The 17,862-nt window shown below is 39.4% G+C and overlaps 1 protein-coding gene across 2 annotated transcripts; it reads right to left on the bottom strand.

The window, feature by feature from the left end:
- Window positions 1-9,439: 9,439 nt before the first annotated feature.
- On the bottom strand, window positions 9,440-17,239 carry LOC126175938 (TP53-regulated inhibitor of apoptosis 1-like). Of its 2 annotated transcripts, none has more exons than XM_049923025.1 (3): window positions 17,086-17,239; window positions 11,763-11,917; window positions 9,440-10,643 (listed from the first exon to the last, which is right to left on the bottom strand). In XM_049923025.1, exons 2-3 carry the CDS (start codon window positions 11,907-11,909, stop codon window positions 10,545-10,547), a joined length of 246 nt encoding a protein of 81 aa, XP_049778982.1. In that variant the 5' UTR covers window positions 11,910-11,917; window positions 17,086-17,239; the 3' UTR covers window positions 9,440-10,544. The 2 variants fall into 2 exon arrangements, with proteins under 2 accessions (XP_049778982.1, XP_049778975.1); XM_049923018.1 differs by lacking the exon at window positions 17,086-17,239 and adding an exon at window positions 16,773-16,915.
- Window positions 17,240-17,862: the final 623 nt, after the last annotated feature.

The following is a 17,862-nucleotide window of genomic DNA, read 5'->3' as shown; positions in this document are numbered from 1 at the left end:
TTCTTTGCAGACACATGGAAAAACTGGTAGAAGCTGACCTTGGGGAAGATCAGTTTGGATTCCGTAGAAAACTAATACATGAGGCAATACTGACCCTACGACTTATCTTAGAAGATTGGTTAAGGAAAGGCAAACCTATGTTTTAGCATCTGTAGACATAGAGAAGGCTTTTGGCAATGTCGGTTGGAATACTCTTTCAAATTTTGAAGATGGCAGGGAGCAAATATAGGGAGCGAAAAGCTATTTACAATTTGTACAGAAACCAGATGACAGTTAAGAGTTGAGGGACATGAAAGGGAAGCAGCGGTTGGGAAGGGAGTGAGACAGGGTTGTAGCCTCTCCCCAATGTTATTCAGTTTGTATATTGAACAACCAGTGAAGGTAACAAAAGGAAAATTTGAAGAAGGGATTAAAACCCAGGGAGGAGAAATAAAGTCTGAGGTTTGCTGATGACATTGTAATTCTGTCAGACAGCAAAAAACCTGGAAGAGCAGCTGAACACAATGGACAGTGTCTTGAAAGGAGGATATAAGATGAACATCAACAAAAGCAAAACAAGGATAATGAAATAGTCTAATTAAATCAGGTGATGCTGAGGGAATTGGATTAGGAAATGGGACACTTAAAGTAGTAGATGACTTTTGCTATTTAGGGAGCAAAATAACTGATAATGGTTTAAGTAAACAGGATATAAAATGTAGACTGGCCATGGCAAGGAAAGTGTTTTTGAAGAAGAAAAAATTATCACTGAGTATAGAATTGTCAGGAAGTCTTTTCTGAAAGTGTTTGGAGTGTAGCCATGTATGGAAGTGAAACATGGACAATAAATAGTTTGCACAAGAAGAGAATAGAAGCTTTTGAAATGTGGTGCTACAGAAGAATGCTGAAGACTAGATTTGTAGATCATGTAAGTAATGAAGAGGTACTGAATAGAATTGGGGAGAAGAGGAATTTGTAGCACAACTTAACTAGAAGGGATCAGTTGATAGGACATGTTCTGAGGCATCAAGGGATCACCAACTTAGTATTGGAGGGCAGTGTGGAGGGTAAAAATCATAGAGGGAGACCAAGAGATGAATACACTAAGCAGATTCAGAAGGATTTAGGTTGCAGTAGGTACTGGGAGATGAACAAGCTTGCACAGGATATAATAGCATGGAGGGCTGCATCAAACCTTTCTCTGGAGTGAAGGACTACTGCTACTACTGCCTTATAATACATTTACCATTCTGCAAGTAGCTGTTGTCCGACTTGTGTGAAAAGAGGCATGTTTGTAAGAATGTGCCTCCTCCTTTATATATAATATTTAGCAGTCCGTCCACATTTATACAAAAGTACACATATATTCCCTTGCGCAAAATTACACATTGTTAGAAATAACTAACTCCAGTTAGCGTTATTTGCAATAGAGGTTAAATTTAGGAAAGGAGTAAAGTAATGGAGTTACTGAATAACTTACGTGTTACAGGCGTGTTAAGTGTCTGATCAAGAAAGATACAAATGGCGAGCTGTAATCCTTAAATTCACAGATGTCTAAGAGAGGAAAATAATAATTCCTCTCATTAGATTATTAATAGTAAAGAAAATATTATCAGTGGTGACTAAGTTAAGGCTGAAATGACCCCAGTTATGTTTCAGCAAGAGGTGTCTTATGCATGACTATCGTGTCACCTAACATTTCTTATAATTTAAAATCAACAGTTCAAGAATATAAAAGTATGTTAAGGTAATGGAAATTATCTGCACCATTTAGAACGAATGAGTGTGCATGTGCACACACATCACAATGTGATGTATCTGAATGGCAAACAAGTTGTTGGGCACCTACTTCCATCCTGCCCAGTACTCTTAACTTCGCTGATCCTGTCCACTCTTCCTTGCAGTCTTCACTTTAGCAATTTTGTCATCCCACTTAGAATTTGCTTCTAAACATAGTCATTGTACACTGAATAAAGGAAGATAATCAGGCACAGAGTCGCATGTATATGCACACTACATCCAAATGTTTATGCATGGAAACAGGGTGTGGGAAGGAGAAGTGCACAATGATGATGTGGAGGAGCAAACTGTGAGAGGGATGACAGAATTCGGGAGGTGAAGACTTGAAGAAGTGTGTGTGGGTGCATAGCGAAGTCGGTCCTGGTGCAGGGTGGAATTGGGTGTCGCACAACTTGATAAGATCCAAATCGATCAGTTTGTGACTGGGACCCTCCTCTGTGCCTGCTACAACTGCATTGAAGGTGTCAGTTCCTCTCCCCCTGTAAGAGTATTACTCAACTGGCATCCCACAGCAGAGGGTTACCTTTCTCTGGACCATTCAGCAAACCAACACTGCCTCACTACCCAGTGCCTTCCTCCAGTGAACCTTTGTCGGGTCATCTTTGCAGCCATCTCCCATCCCTCATGTAGATTTCCTGGACCTGTCTTACAGACCAAAGGAAACAATAGACCCCCTTTGTGTGTCAGCATTTACTTGTCTGTTCTTGGCAAATTTCCTGGTCCAAAAGTCATCTGTGCTGATGGCTCAAAGGTTGTCAATAACATTTGCTGTGCCCTTACACAGTCTAGGAGTCATGAAAAATGTGTACTGTGTAGTTCACTATTTTTATAGCAGCATCATAGGCCGTTACCCAAGGCCTTTGTTATATTTGCACTCGATTTGATGGAAATTTCTTAATCTGTCATTGTTCTCTAAGCAGTCTCACTGCCCTTCGTGGTATTGGGAATAGGTGGACCCCAACTTAACAAGCTGGCTGATCAATTAATGGAGAGGCCGCTAAAATGGAATTCCCACTACATCCTATTGCAATCCAAGGCAACGGTTGGCATTTGGCAAATGCCTGGAATGTTACCTGCCGTGATGGATGAAATACAGGCTGAGGTGCTGGTGCAGCATGGAGATGCTATTTGTGGTTAAGGTGTGATTCCCTTATTGCACTGAAGAAAATGATTAAGTCTGGAAGATGATATCAAGTTCTATGGCATTGTGTACTGCTTACAATAAAGGAACAATTTGGAAACAATGATTATATCAACTTGACTATGCACTGTCACAAAGCAGCATTTGTGAGGCAATGGTTTGTGGGCAATAACACTCCTGAAATGGACTGGCCTGCCCTGCCCAGAGTCCTGATATGAATCCAAGGGAACACTTTTGGGATGAGTTAGAACACTGGACTTCCCTCCAGACCCCAGTGTCCATCAATACCTACTCTGATTTCTGAAGAAGAATAGGTTGTCATTCCTCCAGCCCTTCAGACACCTCACTGAAAGCATCTGCAGTCAGTTTAAAGTGTTATAAAGGCAAAGGGTGGACACACTCCATATTAATGTGAGATAATGTGTATATTTTTGATCACATAGTGTAAAAGTCATAAATAATAAGAGCATTTGTGAATAACTGCCTGATCCAAGCCATTTGTTGTTGGCTACAGAGTGTGTGACTACCTTCTTCACTAATTCCAAAGATGTGGATTTTTCTAAGAGAGTGAAATAAAGTAACAATTCTGGCGCAAGTTTGGCACTTGCGTATTTCTGTTGCCTGCTTCTTGTGTAACTTTAAAGCACAGTGTTCTGTACTTTCTAAATTGGTCCATGAGATGGTGCCACCTTTGACTGTTAGAAACTTGTAACAATTTTTATTTAGTTGACACTCCAAACAAATGTTTTTAAAAATGTAATGTAACTGGAGAGATTAAAAATCTACTCACTATGCATTGGCATGAAAACACCCATATACAACATTGTGGCAGAAGGGTTGAAGGGGAAGGAAGATGGATGAAGAAAAAGAACTGGCAAGGTTTAGGAACTGGGGAGAGTTTGGAATGGTTGCCCAAAACCCTGGGTCAGGGGAAACTTACTGGATGAGATGAGATGGAAAAGCTCATTGTTGGGGATTGCATCATCTGAGGTTTGAAAACCTAATAGCTTATAGGTGAAAGATACAGTAACAAGCAAGACACAGATTACTGACACAATATTGTGCAAGAGTTAAGAGTGGAAACCTAAGTACACTGTATATGTATGTTAGCACACTGGACTTGCATTCGGGAGGACGACAGTTCAAACCCGTCTCCGGCCATCCTGATTTAGGTTTTCCGTGATTTCCCTAAATCGCTTCAGGCAAATGCCGGGATGGTTCCTTTGAAAGGGCACGGCCGATTTCTTTCCTCATCCTTCCCTCACCCGAGCTTGTGCTCCATCTCTGATGACCTTGTTGGCGACGGGATGTTAAACACTAATCTCCTCCTCCTCCTGTATATGTATGGGGGATAATTTCCAGATGGGAAATTAAGATATATAGAAAACTAAAGGGACTGGAGAAAGGAATAGTTACTGTGAAGAAATGCCAAGACTGAAAAGATTAACATAAATTAAGGCCAGGCAGGTGGTGACAACGAACCGCATGTAATGCCACTTCCCATGTGTGGAGTTCTGAGAAGCTAGTGTCTGGGGGAGGAATCCAGCTGGTGTGTGTGGTGAAACAGGCACTGAGGTTATGACTGTCATGTTTTAGAGCATTCTCTACATCAAGATATTGTGTGTAGCCAGTGTACATACTATTGTCCATGTCCACCCTGACTCATAACTTGGTGGAAGTCATACAAATGTAAACAGCCAAACAGGGTTTACATAACAGCTGGTACATAAGAGTTCTTTCACAGGTAGCTCTCTCTTTGATAGTGTGTGTTTTGCCAGTTACAAGGTTGGTATAGCTGGTGATAGAAGGGTGCATAGGACAGAGCTCACAGCAATCATAGTCACAGGGGTAGGCCTGTTTTGTAATTTCTGCCCAGAAGTTCTTATTTCCCATCATTTGCAGCTAGTTCCCAAGACAATATTAAAGCAGTTATCATTGATGTTTCTAGAGAAATGCAAAGATGATTTTGTAGTACCACTAAATACCTTCTTTATGGTGAGAAATAACTGCCCATTTGGTATGGAATTTCTGTGCCTTGTTTCCTTTGTTTCCTTAAGTTATGTTCAATAATGACTGCTAGTTTCAGATTTTCATTTGCAGACCAGCCTCTGCCCAATGAAACAGCATCTAACACATGCTTTGTTGACAGAATACTTCCATTCTGCCCTTCCATTTTCCAGCAATAATGGCACCAGTGGACTCCTACCACTTCACCCTGTTTTATGCCAAATTTGTCTTTTCAAGGAGTTTTTTGCCCTCAAGGAACTGATGTATGAAAGTAATCGGCAAGTCTGAAGTTACTATTAACTTTGACCACCAGGTCATTAATAATGAACAGATTGGCCCCTTATAACTTGCCTGAGGAATGCCAAAATTTACTGCAGTCAATGACTCTGCATCCAAGATTACATGCTGCATCATCTAAACCAAGAAACCTTCAAACCTGTAGCAAATTTTGATATACTGTATGGCCATACTTCCATTAATGTTTTAACAATCTAAAAATAAAGTATCCACCTGACTGTTGATCCATGGTTTCCAGAATGCAATGTGAGCAAAATGCAAGACAGATTTTGAAGGGCTGATGTTTTCGGAATCCATGCGAGTTGGCACTGAGGATGTCATTTTGTTTGAGCTCAAAAAATGCACTAAGGTCCAACAGCAAGTGCACAATGTTATGGCCTGGTGGGGTTGGCACATGTACACAGTAGAAATGTGTGTAAACGTAGTCAAGACAAATGGGAAATTTTTCCTGTGAAGACATTGACCACCAATGGGGAAATTCACTGATGCAAGTAACACTCATGAAGGACAAATTGTTATGGCCCAGCAGACAGAAATGTAAAAAGTAGTCAGCTGTTTGCTTGTCTGTTGTGAACATCTGTAGAGTGGGTAGAGGATGGTGAAACCATGAGTGGGTTAAAGGGTGTTGGATGTCCATGCATTACAGAATGTGCAGGTCAGAGGCATGCCACTGAAGCAGAATAGGTGACAGCTGTGGCAGATTTGAAGGCGTAGATGCAGGTGTAAGTATTCCAGATCACACCACTCAGCATCCATTGTCGAACATGGGTGACTGTGTGTTCCCATGTTAATTGAGATTGTTGTGGCCAGTTGATTAATAAGACTGGGCCACGGATCAGTGGGATTGTTGCCGTGTTGAATGAATCGTGTTTCTTGTTGGAACAGTTTGATGGTCTGAATACCCCATTGTCCAGGTAAATGGCTCCTTGAAATATACAGTATGCCACAGTTAACGGTAGATGGGTATAACATTATGCTCTGAAGGCCATTCACCTGGGCATCCTGCAGGACTCATGGTGGTAAACTAAGGCACTGTGACAGCTGTGGACTATGTGAACTTTACTGTGGATCCCCTCCATGCTTTGATATTTTCCCAGACATCGGCATCTTCCAACTGGGTAACTTGTTATTAAGCCCACTTTTTTGTGTGTTAGTAACACTTCAGTGTTACACTATAGCTGTAATAACTATCTGTACTGTATGCGGCGTCAGATAATCCAAAAACCTCTGTGTGTGCATCCCCATACAAAGGTAGCATTCTGAGGTGAGTAATATACCCCTGACGTATTTAGGGAGAATACATTTGTTAGCCCTTTGTGCAAGTTGCAGTCCAGCATGCCACGAAATTTCAAAGTTTACACTCCTAGCTACTCATTCAAATCAGAATGATGAGGGGTGAGAGGGTTTGTAGCACAATCAGTTCTGAGAACAATACTGCAGATTGTGACCTTTGTTGAAAGTTCAAGCAAGACTGGTCATTTCCACAGTCCAAGACAGTCAATGGCTTGATCCATGTATAATCTCTGAACCCTGACTGCAAGCATTGTTTGCTTCAATGTGTGCCACAATCTGCACCATTTCCTCAATTTGTGAATAAAATAGAAGTCCCAACTTGTTTGACAAGCGCCCCCCCCCCCCCCCCCCCCAGCTACATGTACTGAGTGCATGTGTACTAGGTGCCATTTCATGAGTCAGGTAGTATCCTCAAAAAAAAAATAATAATAATAATAATAATAATAATAATAATATTGCAAGTTGCTAAGCCTGAGAGCAAGAATGATTGGTCCAAACTCAGCAACAATGCCAGCTCAAGGATCTATGTGACATGTAGCCAGCAGATCTTGTTTACTTATATACGACACTAGGAAGCTGGACTAAAAGCAGCCATGACGTTCTATACCTACTGATTGACACTTCAGGGAGTCATGGAAAAGACGAGCTGCTAGCCAGTTTAGTTCTTTATATAGCACTGCATGCGTCCTGTGCTGCCTTGTCAATATTGCTCCCTGCCACTGCAGTCTGTCAGTTATTTTAACCTAAGTATACGGTAATACTCCCCCCCCCCCTTTCCGTATGGTAAAATGGTATTATCTGCATGCTATTAAAAAATCAAACAGGGAACAAATTACAGATTGGTTTATTTATTGAGTCAGTAAGGAGAAGCAGCAGGTGTCAAGGCTGGGTGGCTTTATAGAGGTAAATCAGAATAGGTTTACATCATATGAATAACTTTCACAGGAGCTGCATACATTTTGTCCAATCAATGATGAAGCAGATTTCCAGGGAAAGTTGTCCATAAAGAAAATTGTTAAATGGCTAGACATGCCCCACACACAATTCAGTTCCAACTGGTACTCGAATAGAGGTGGCAAAAATTAACGTAACTAATAGAAATAACTGGTTATTGAGATAATTGCTTCTCTGATATTGGCAGGTATTGAAATAACTGCCAACAGTGTCTTGTGCCATCTGTTGACCGAAGATTGTACTACGCTTTCACGTCAACTCATCAGAGACCTGGCTACGAAGGAGAGGGATAGGCCATTTGAAGGGCGTTCTATACGCCATGGAAATAACTATGAGACTGTGCCATCTGTTGATAGAAAACTATGTACTATTTTGTGCACCTTCACTACTTACAGCACAAACAATGTCAGAGGTCAATTTAGTTTGGGGCGAGTAGTACATCAGGAATTCAAGCGACTATCGAAATAACTGCCGGAGGTCGGTATTTTCCTCTGGCAGTTAACAGGCTACCTCTACAGGTAACCTGGAAGTTGGTAACTGTGTTCCTGACTCAAGTTCCCAGAATAAAACAGTTATACACTTTTAATAAATTTATCATATACAGAATACTTGATCTTAACTGTTGTAACCAAGTGCTGTCAAAACTGACATAGTAGGAGTTGCCTATCAAAGTCTTTCAAACTCTCCGAACAGTGCTTGGTTGCTGACAATTTATTGGAAACATGTATTCCTGAATATTAGACCACTTTCTGGACCAAGGTAAGTGATTTTAGGTCTTTATGTAGATTGTTGTTCTTATTCCTAGTATTGATATTACTTATCGAGCTATTGGTTGGAAGTACTTGCAACAAATTTCATTAAGGAATAAATATACTAGGAAGCAGTGGTTAGAATACGATGTTCTTGAATTTATACAACAACGTATCTTTGTTACATGCTAAAACTTTTGCTTAGTTTGTGTTACCCCAAAATATGATGCCTTATGACATAATAGAATGAACGTATGTCTCCTACTAATCCCTGAAATTTAACACTCAACCTTTTCGATCTGCATGTCTTCATATGTTATGCACATGCTGTAGCTGGAGAAATCTAGCAGCTTTCCAAATCTCAAAACTTAGAATAGCATACTCATACTTTCCCCAATAGGAATATCTTATACAGGAGTAAACGAATTACAAATTATATTTTTCTGTCATATTACAAGGCTGTACGCTTATTCTGTTAAGTGAATATCACAAGAAATTAAACTTTGAATTTAATCTACAGTATTCAGCTCACGTATTACATAAACAGTGCTGTGGCGAAGTTCCGCGTACTTTCTGTTGCAGCTGTGAGGATAATATTTCTAATAGTGACAGATACCCTACATACATATAATGTGAAACACTAATTATTCAAACATCAACTACAATGCACCCACAGTTAATTAGCCAAAGTTATCATGATTCATACATTCCTGCCATTTCACACTACCCACAGTTATATTAACTAAACTAATGGTTTCCACCTACATTGTTATTTAACTGTAACCCTGTCCGAGTATTCAGTAGTTAAAAATAACTTGATAGTTATAAATAACTTAAAAATAACTGGAACTGTGATAAGTTACTACAGAATAACTGTTTGGCCCATCTCTATACTCATAGGCTGTGTTGGTAGCTGAACTGCAGAATTCAAATGTTGACTTGGCAGTATGGTTCTGAAATTTTACATCCTAAGTCTAACATTAGTTTGGAAAAAAAAACTAAAAAAGTGAGTCACACTCTTGAGGTATGATTCTCCTAATTATCACACTACAGCTTTACTGCATAAAAACTGTAGGGCAGGAACATTTGTTTTATCTACACATATAGCTTACATGGTAATTTGAAATGTTATCACAGGGGCACAAATAAAGGTCTTTCTGTGGAAAAAAGTTTTCAACAATTTAATGAATAAGTCTTCTTTCAATAAATAAAGTGGAAGTCCACACAACACAATTAGCTAATTTATTTTATTCTTTTTGGTGTAACTGTTCCAAGAAAGTGTAAAGCATATATACATATCACAGTTCACTGAAGAAGGAAAAAAAAAGTTTTTAAGCACTTGCAATACACATCTACATATTTATATTTGTAAAAATAAATCTATTACTACACATCTAGGTAACAATGAATTACTGTCTAATTCTACTGAACCATCAGTTTTTATATACATTTAAAATAAAGAATAAAAGAAAAATTGCATGAATTAATGTGGCCCACAGAATTGACATTAATAAAGGACTGTCAGAAACAGATACAGCCGAAGCAGAAGATACGCTACCGAATGCAATCCAGCACGTGCAGTGGTTCATAATAGAAAGCTTTATGGTCCCATTTCCTCAACATGAGTAAACATCTGCATATCATAAATAAATTTCCATTACCAGGAACAGCTTCAGCCTAATCATACTACTTCCATTTCTTACATATGAAATGACTACGGAAAACTGTATTGCAGTATTAGCACACAAATATATGAAACAGAATTTTGTAGCAGACCAAAAGTGCACAGATGCTGCTTTGGTAGAAAAATCAACTTATTAGGAAAACTGATACTGATGATAGCACATACACCTTTATTATTTACAAAATAGCAAAAGCGACTATATATGACGGAAGCAAATTTTATAGGTATCTGATATTAACTCTCAAAGCTGACTGCAAAAAGAATTTATTTTGGGAGATCCTTTGTGATAATTACGTTTAGAGTTTGCTTCTACATAACAATCACAGTGAAAACAATATGGAGTATTTTGTGGCATGATTGCATGTACAACTCGCTGCCTTTTTAAACATATATTTGTATATGATCAAAAATGCTAAAACATTCTACACAATATTTACTGCAACAACAATGTGGAGTGAAAGGTAAAGACATTAATACAGCTTCCTTATAATTTAACCTGTATATCTCAAACGTCTGTAACATCACTATGCCACTGGCTCTCAGCAATCTCATTGCTACAGCCAAATTGTATCTTACGCTGTGGCACCCACTGCAGAACAGAACATGGAGAAAGTAAACTGCAGAGGCTCCTCATTATGTGTCAGCTATTTTTTGGTGGTGGAACCTTCTGTTCTTCATTAGAACCAAGATGGTTTTTTTCAATCTCCTTCAGATCTATATTATGATCCTTAATTGCTTTCTGAAAAGAAGAAAATCTGGGTAACACAAAATTAACTGCTGATAACAATAGTTAACTATATACTGTGCCTGACACCAAGGAACAATGCATTTATATACAGGTATTACCATCCAATCAGAAATTAATTTTTTAGTTACCTGCACACATCTCACTACACACAAAACCAAATCAAAATAAGAAGCCAATTAATGAAAAGCGTCACTTCTGAGGAGTACTTTGAGGATGGAAGGAAGGTAGTGTTTAATGCCCCTTTGACAATGATTCATTAGAGATGAAGCATAAACTTCAATAGGTCAAGATTGATCTTGGAAAAACCAAGGAAATACATCTGGGTGCTTTTCCTCTGCTGTAACCACTGTACTACAGGTTTAGTAAGAGAAATTGGGCCATGAGATTAATTTCTCAATCAAACTTTTATACAAAACAATTCCTGGGTGCACCATTACGAATCAGGGTGTAAAAGATACATGACATGGACACACCCATCTTCACTCACATATTCAAGACAGAACCATCTTCTGCAAAAGTCAAGGTAATATCATAAGGTTGCTGGAAAAATACTACAGTAAAATTCTGTTCCAACCACCATCAAAGATGAAAGTTACACTTGACTCAGCAAGGTACCCACTACCAGGAACATATTGCAGCACATGTGAATGTGGCCACCAATACAGCATCTGGGAAACAGTACCTTATCTTGCAGTGCTATGTCACACATACTTGACACGTGTAGCTGGGACACAAAACCTGACGGAAGAGCACAGCATCAAAAAGAAAGATTTGATTTATTTTGAAAACATCAAGTTTTCAGACAGCCAACAGCTGTTGAAAGTGTAATCAATAGAAAAAAATAATAATTACAATATTTTCAACATGGTTGAGTGTTATCGGCTTAGTTTGGCACTGAATCCCGTGTTAGCAACTGCACACCCAATGTACTTTGAGCAGTGGTTGACACACCAAGGAGATTAAGAATGCCCATGCAAGTAATTACATACAGCCTCTGACCCTGGAATGACAAGTCCTCACATACCACCATAGCAAGACAAATGCTCAGCAACATTTAATTATACAAAGATACATCTATACTATAATCATAGGCACATGAAGCTACTGTACCTTCACACATTCCTGATACACTTTGAAATATGGGGCACACATGTCATCATTTGTTTCACCCTTTAAAAACTTCTCTGAGAACCATGTCAAGAAGCAGGCATCATACTCCTTCTTTAAATCATTACAAGTTTCTCCAATGCTATTCATTCCAAAACCTGAAGCAAAGTATTAAAAACCAAGTAAGTTTAATACACAACATGAACATGCTGATTATGTTACTTTTACATTCACAACTGAAGATGACAGTGATCAATCATCTACACTTGATTTAATGAAGACTGTCAGGCTGAATATATTACTTAATTTGTATAGGCCAAGCAAAGGATTTCTTGTGTTGCTTTGTTTATTTCTGCATGGAAATCAAACTGCAATAACATTAACCTACGTTCAGGATCCATCTGTGGAAAATCCAGGACGGAATGTAGCAATATTATGAGAAGGAATGTTGCTACTCACCATATACCAGAGATGCTGAGTTGCAGATAGCCACAACGACGAGTCACTGTCCTTACCCATCCAGCCCCTTCCTTGTTCCCATTCCAGCCCTACAGTCATCATTCCACCACCACACCCAGTCTTTTTATTTCTCTCCTTTATTGCTGCCCCCCCCCCCCCCCCACCTCTCCTATGCCCACAATCTAACCTGCAGCGCTTCACTGTCCGCCACCCCTACCATACTATCCTTCCCCACCCCAGCCCCCTCATTACCCCCACTCAGTTGCCACTCCCATCGCGCACTGGTGCTACTGCTCGCAGGGCAGTTTCAGTTGCCTGAGACTGTAGTCATGCGCGTGTATTGCGATTGCATGAGTGTGTGTATCTATTGTTGATGAAGGCTGTGACTCAGCATCTCTGCTTATAGTGAGTAGCAACTTTCCTTCTAATAATATTGTTATAATATCCAACTGTCTTTTCATGTACACTTCTGTGTAGTAGTATTGCGCTGAGTAAAGTTCCAAACAGTGATCAAAGGAAGAGTAAATATGTTTCATTCATGCAATTACTTTTCACTCACACAGGTGTATGAAGCACAGTTCTGGAGATGTTGCCTTCCCATACATATGATAACATCTCTCCTCCCCCCCCCCCCCTTTTTTTATGCAGTCTGCTCATACACACATTTACTGCCCTACACCACACACATTATGTGACCAAAAGTATCCGGACACCTGGCAGAAAATGGCTTACAAGTTCGTGGCACCCTACATTGGTAATGCTGGATTTCAATATGGTGTTGGCCTACCCTTAGCCTTGATGACAGCTTCCACTCTCACGCGCATACATTCAATCAGGCACTGAAGATTTCTTGGGGAATGGCAGCCCATTCTTCACGGAGTGCTGCACTGAGGAGAGGTATTGATGTCGGCTGGTGAGGCCTGGTACGAAGTCTGTGTTCCAAAACATCCCAAAGGTTTTCTATAGGATTCTGGTCAGGACTCGGTGCAGGCCAGTCCATTACAGGAATGTTATTGTCGTGTAACCACTCTGCCACAGGCCATGCATTATGAACAGGTGCTTGATTGTGTTGAAAGATGCAATTGCCATTCCCTAATTGCTCTTCAACAGTGGGAAGCAAGAAGGTGCTTAAAACATCAATGTAGGCCTGTGCTGTGATAGTGCCACGCAAAACAACAGGGGTTGTAAGCCTCCTCCATGAAAAACACGACCACACCATAACACCACCGCCTTTGAATTTTACCGTGATTCATCACCACACACAACATTTTTTCACTGTTCAATTGTCCACTGTTTATGCTCCTTACACCAAGCGAGGCGTTGTTTGGCATTTACCGGCGTGATGTTTGGCTTATGAGAAGCCGCTAGACCATAAAATCCAAGTTTTCGCACCTCCCACCTAATTGTCATAATACTTGCAGTGGATCCTAATGCAGTTTGGAATTCCTGTGAGATGGTCTGGATAAATGTTTGCCTGTTACACATTACGACCCTCTTCAACTGTCAGCAGTCTGTCAGTCAACAGAGGAGGTCAGCTTGTATGCTTTTGTGCTGTACATATCCCTTCACATTTCCATTTCACTATCACATTGGAAACAGTGGACCGAGGGATGTTCAGGAGTGCGGAAATCTTGCGTGCAGACGTCTGACACAAATGACACCCAATAACCTGACCACGTTCGAAGTCCGTGACTTCCGCAGAGCGCCCCATTCTGCTGTCTGACAATGTCTTAATGGCTACTGAGGTCACTGATATGGAGTACTTGGCAGCACAACGCACCTAATATGAAAAACGTATGTTTTTTGGGGTTGTCCAGATACTTTTTATCACATAGTATATTATTATACAGTATGATAAATTTGGGTGAATTTGGTCTACAGTGTATCTATATCAACTGTGTGGCACATTTCCTTCGTTAAAAATACATTGCTCCTTATTTTTGAGCTGATCTTTTCTATATGACTTTCCCTAATCATAAGTCTGTCCACTGTCCATCATAGGAACTTGCAACTGTCACCTCCTGTTAGCATTGTGCCCCTAAGTCTTATATTTAGTCTCTCTTCATTTTTTTGTTTTCTTTGCAAGTATTTCCATTGGACTATTTTCTTTTCATTTACAAACAGATTGTTTTCACTGAAATATTCATTTGCCCTTTCTATGGCCACAGTAGTCCCTGTTTCTAAATCATTTATTGAGTTACTACTTAAAATGAGGGATGTATCATCTGCACACATGATCACATTTTCTTTTACTTATGCCGCCACGTCGTTTACATACAATATAAAAATTATTTGGGGATCGAGTACTGAGCCTTGTGCTATCACATACTTCACCATGTGAAAATTAGATTGAAAAGTTTCAATCTTATGGGTTATATTGTACTTATTTCTACACTTTGTTCACCGTTTTTTATAAATGATTTTGTTAGACTGGCAGCATTTCCCCTGATACCATATCTACACAGTTTGTCTAACAGAATAGAATGGCAAACACAACCACAGACTTTTGAGAGATGAAGAAAGGCACTAAAAATTCTTTTTGTTTTCCAAAGCTCTGACTATGCGTGTCATGAAACGTGCCAGTGCTGCTTTTGTATACTTGTCTTTCCTAAATCAATGCTATGTTTCATCCAGGATACTTTGTTTTTGTACGAATTTTATTACTATAGTCTTATAACTATTTCTACAATTTCTGAGCAAGTGGATATAATTATTATAGGTTTAGTTTCTAGGATCCCTGGTATGACTGACTTTGTAAATTTACTCTTTTACAGACATGTAGGGAATGGCCCCTTCTCCATCACCAAGTTTACTAGTAATGTCAGAGACTTAACTAGGTACCATGAGCAGTGTATGATTATTTTATGCAGATATTCTATCTATGCCATCTGTGTCTTCGTTTTTCCACTATCTGGCAGTACCTTCTGTTTCATCTGTTCCAAATAGGAATAGAAATTCTGTTATTTCTGGTGAAACTATAACCATTTTAGCAAATGCTTAATTTTGTTTCATTAGCTTCTGAACTAATTTACACAATACTGGTTTACAGTGGAACATACCTCATGTGAATCATTCCTTTCCTTTGTGTTGTAAGTATTATGTTCACAGTTTGTCTTATCTGATGCATTCTTGATTGTATTTGTGTGTGACCAGACACTCTTAGAAATATTTGATGAATCTACCAGTTTGACGCTGATATAATCTCAATTTTGTTTGCCTTATCTTGTTATATTCTTTCTCCTGATATCTGCAGATTTCATTTCACAGTCTACTTCACTATCACATTTGCTATATCTTTCAAATCTTCTCTAGCATTCATGGTACCTGTCTTACTATATCTAGGATTTGACAATATTACGAAAAGGATAGCTGCTACTCATCATATAGCAGAGATTCTGAGTCACAGATAGGCACAATAGCAAGCTTTGGCCAAACAGGCCTTCATAAAAAAACAAACACACACACACAGTCTCTGCTTAATTGGCTGAAAGCTTTGTTTGACATTCTTTTTGTTGTGCCTGTCTGTGATTTAGCATCTCCATTGTACGGTGAGTAGTAACTATTCCTTTCATTCGACTGTCATTATTCCATCCTAGATCTTCCATTGTGTGTACTTTCAGTTTATTTAAAGATATATTTGTAAAAACATGATATCCTATTGTATGATGTTTCAATGTTTCTAGTTGGGCCATTCACAAGCAGCTTTATGTTACATGTATTTACATCATCATGAACACTTTTTGTACAGATGCTCTGTTTCAAAGTACGTATAATTAGAGATCACCAGCCACTATTAAACATGGGAATTCTTTAACAGATTTCGCAAGTGGGTACATCAAGTTCAATTAGTAAATCTTTTATCCTAGAGCTTGGAGAGCAATATATACCCAACATTAGACATTCGTCCTTATGATAATTTGTTTGAACTGCTGTTGCTTCAAAACATATTTTCTCTACAGTTTGTGATTGGTCATGAAACACATTACTTATACTGCTATCCACACACACTTCTACCATACCACTTTTATGTTCAGTTCTTCAAAAATATGACATTCCATTATAACTTATTTTATTTCATTTTTCAGTCATCCCAGGTCAGTCAGTATGAATATATCTGGTACCTCTGCAGCAAGTAAGACTTGTATCTTCTCGGTCTTTGAAGCACACTGAACGCTTTGATGAAATATTCGTATTACCTGCGAATATCAGAATTCCTGGTCTTTCAGTTACGCAGCTTACTGCCTTTAAGCTTAAAGGCTCTGGTGCCTGTTCGTTACAGAACAGTCTATTCCACAGGAACATTGGGCCGTTCTCCGGAATGAGGCCACATTGTGTTAGCCATTACTTTATCTCTAAGCTCGAAGTCAACATTAACTGCTATTGAGCCACTTTGATTCAAGCTTTTCCGCTGTAAAGTTGTAATAATTAGGAAAGGTATTTCGCAGGATGCTAATGAGATTTTCAACAGTGGTTCAAATGGTTCTGAGCACTATGGGACTTAACTTCTAAGGTCATCAGTCCCCTAAAACTTACAGCTACTTAAACCTGACTAACCTAAGGACATCACCCACATCCATGCCCGAGGCAGGATTCGAACCTGCTACCGTAGCGGTCGCGCGATTCCAGACTGTAGCGCCTAGAACCGCTCGGCCACCTCGGCCGGCTTTTCAACGGTTGTGCCACTTAAATTGCTATATGTTATTATGTTCTACCAGCCGTTCGTTTTATAGACAGTAGAGACCGTGGTCCGGGTAAACAGATTGACCGCTTGGAAACATAGTACTATGAACCGATCAACAGAGGGCTACATGTTATCCACTAATTCCACAAAAAAATATATATAAAAATTTCTTACGCAACCACAAACCTGTGTATAACGGTTCGCTAACAAATCACAAATAGACCTAAAATGCAATCACTTCTAATTTGCAACGTCAAACATGAGTTAAACAGAATCTTCTTTTGTATTGTATTCGAACTCCTGATTACACCAATCCAAACAATTTCAGCGAAGATATGACATTGGTTACGTCTAGCCTTCACAAGACAATTACGTAAACCATTCGAATTTTGTGAGGTAAAAAGTAAACAAATTACAACTTTTAGAAAAGAAACGCAACTAGTACTGTGGTTCCAGGGTGATAGAAATTAAGATAGGCATGTGAGTAAACGGCAATCCACGCCGGCCGTCACGTCACATCACGTCATGTTACGTTCCGTCCCCTCAAAACATTCAGCAATATGCAAATATGCTTGCCACCGTATGCTATTGTGCACCGATGAAATATGGTGCAATTTTTACACTAATCGATCCGGCGGCAAACCAGAGAAGCGTATTTGCAACAGACCCGTCGGGAAAGTATGAAAAGTCACATTCAGCAATGTATTTCAAATGGCGGCATCCACACTAGCCGTCACGTCACGTCATGGAACCGTCAAGATTTCTCTGGAGGAATGTTTTGACGGCTGACTCATCCGTCCGTTGCTGATCATGTCACTCACCAGCTCATCTCCTCACGAATCCCATTACACAGCCGTGAGCAGTACTCCATATTTCGATTCATCATGGTTTTCGTTTTTAATATCCATTGTTTTTGTTCGTGATTTAGTATAAAATGTTTAGTTTCGTTATTTCTTTCGTTAA

The sequence above is a fragment of the Schistocerca cancellata genome, chromosome 1, assembly GCF_023864275.1.
Source record: "Schistocerca cancellata isolate TAMUIC-IGC-003103 chromosome 1, iqSchCanc2.1, whole genome shotgun sequence".
In the NCBI taxonomy this organism is placed as follows: Eukaryota; Metazoa; Arthropoda; class Insecta; order Orthoptera; family Acrididae; genus Schistocerca; species Schistocerca cancellata.
Note: the sequence above shows the minus strand (reverse complement) of the source record. Positions and strands in the feature narration are given on the sequence as shown.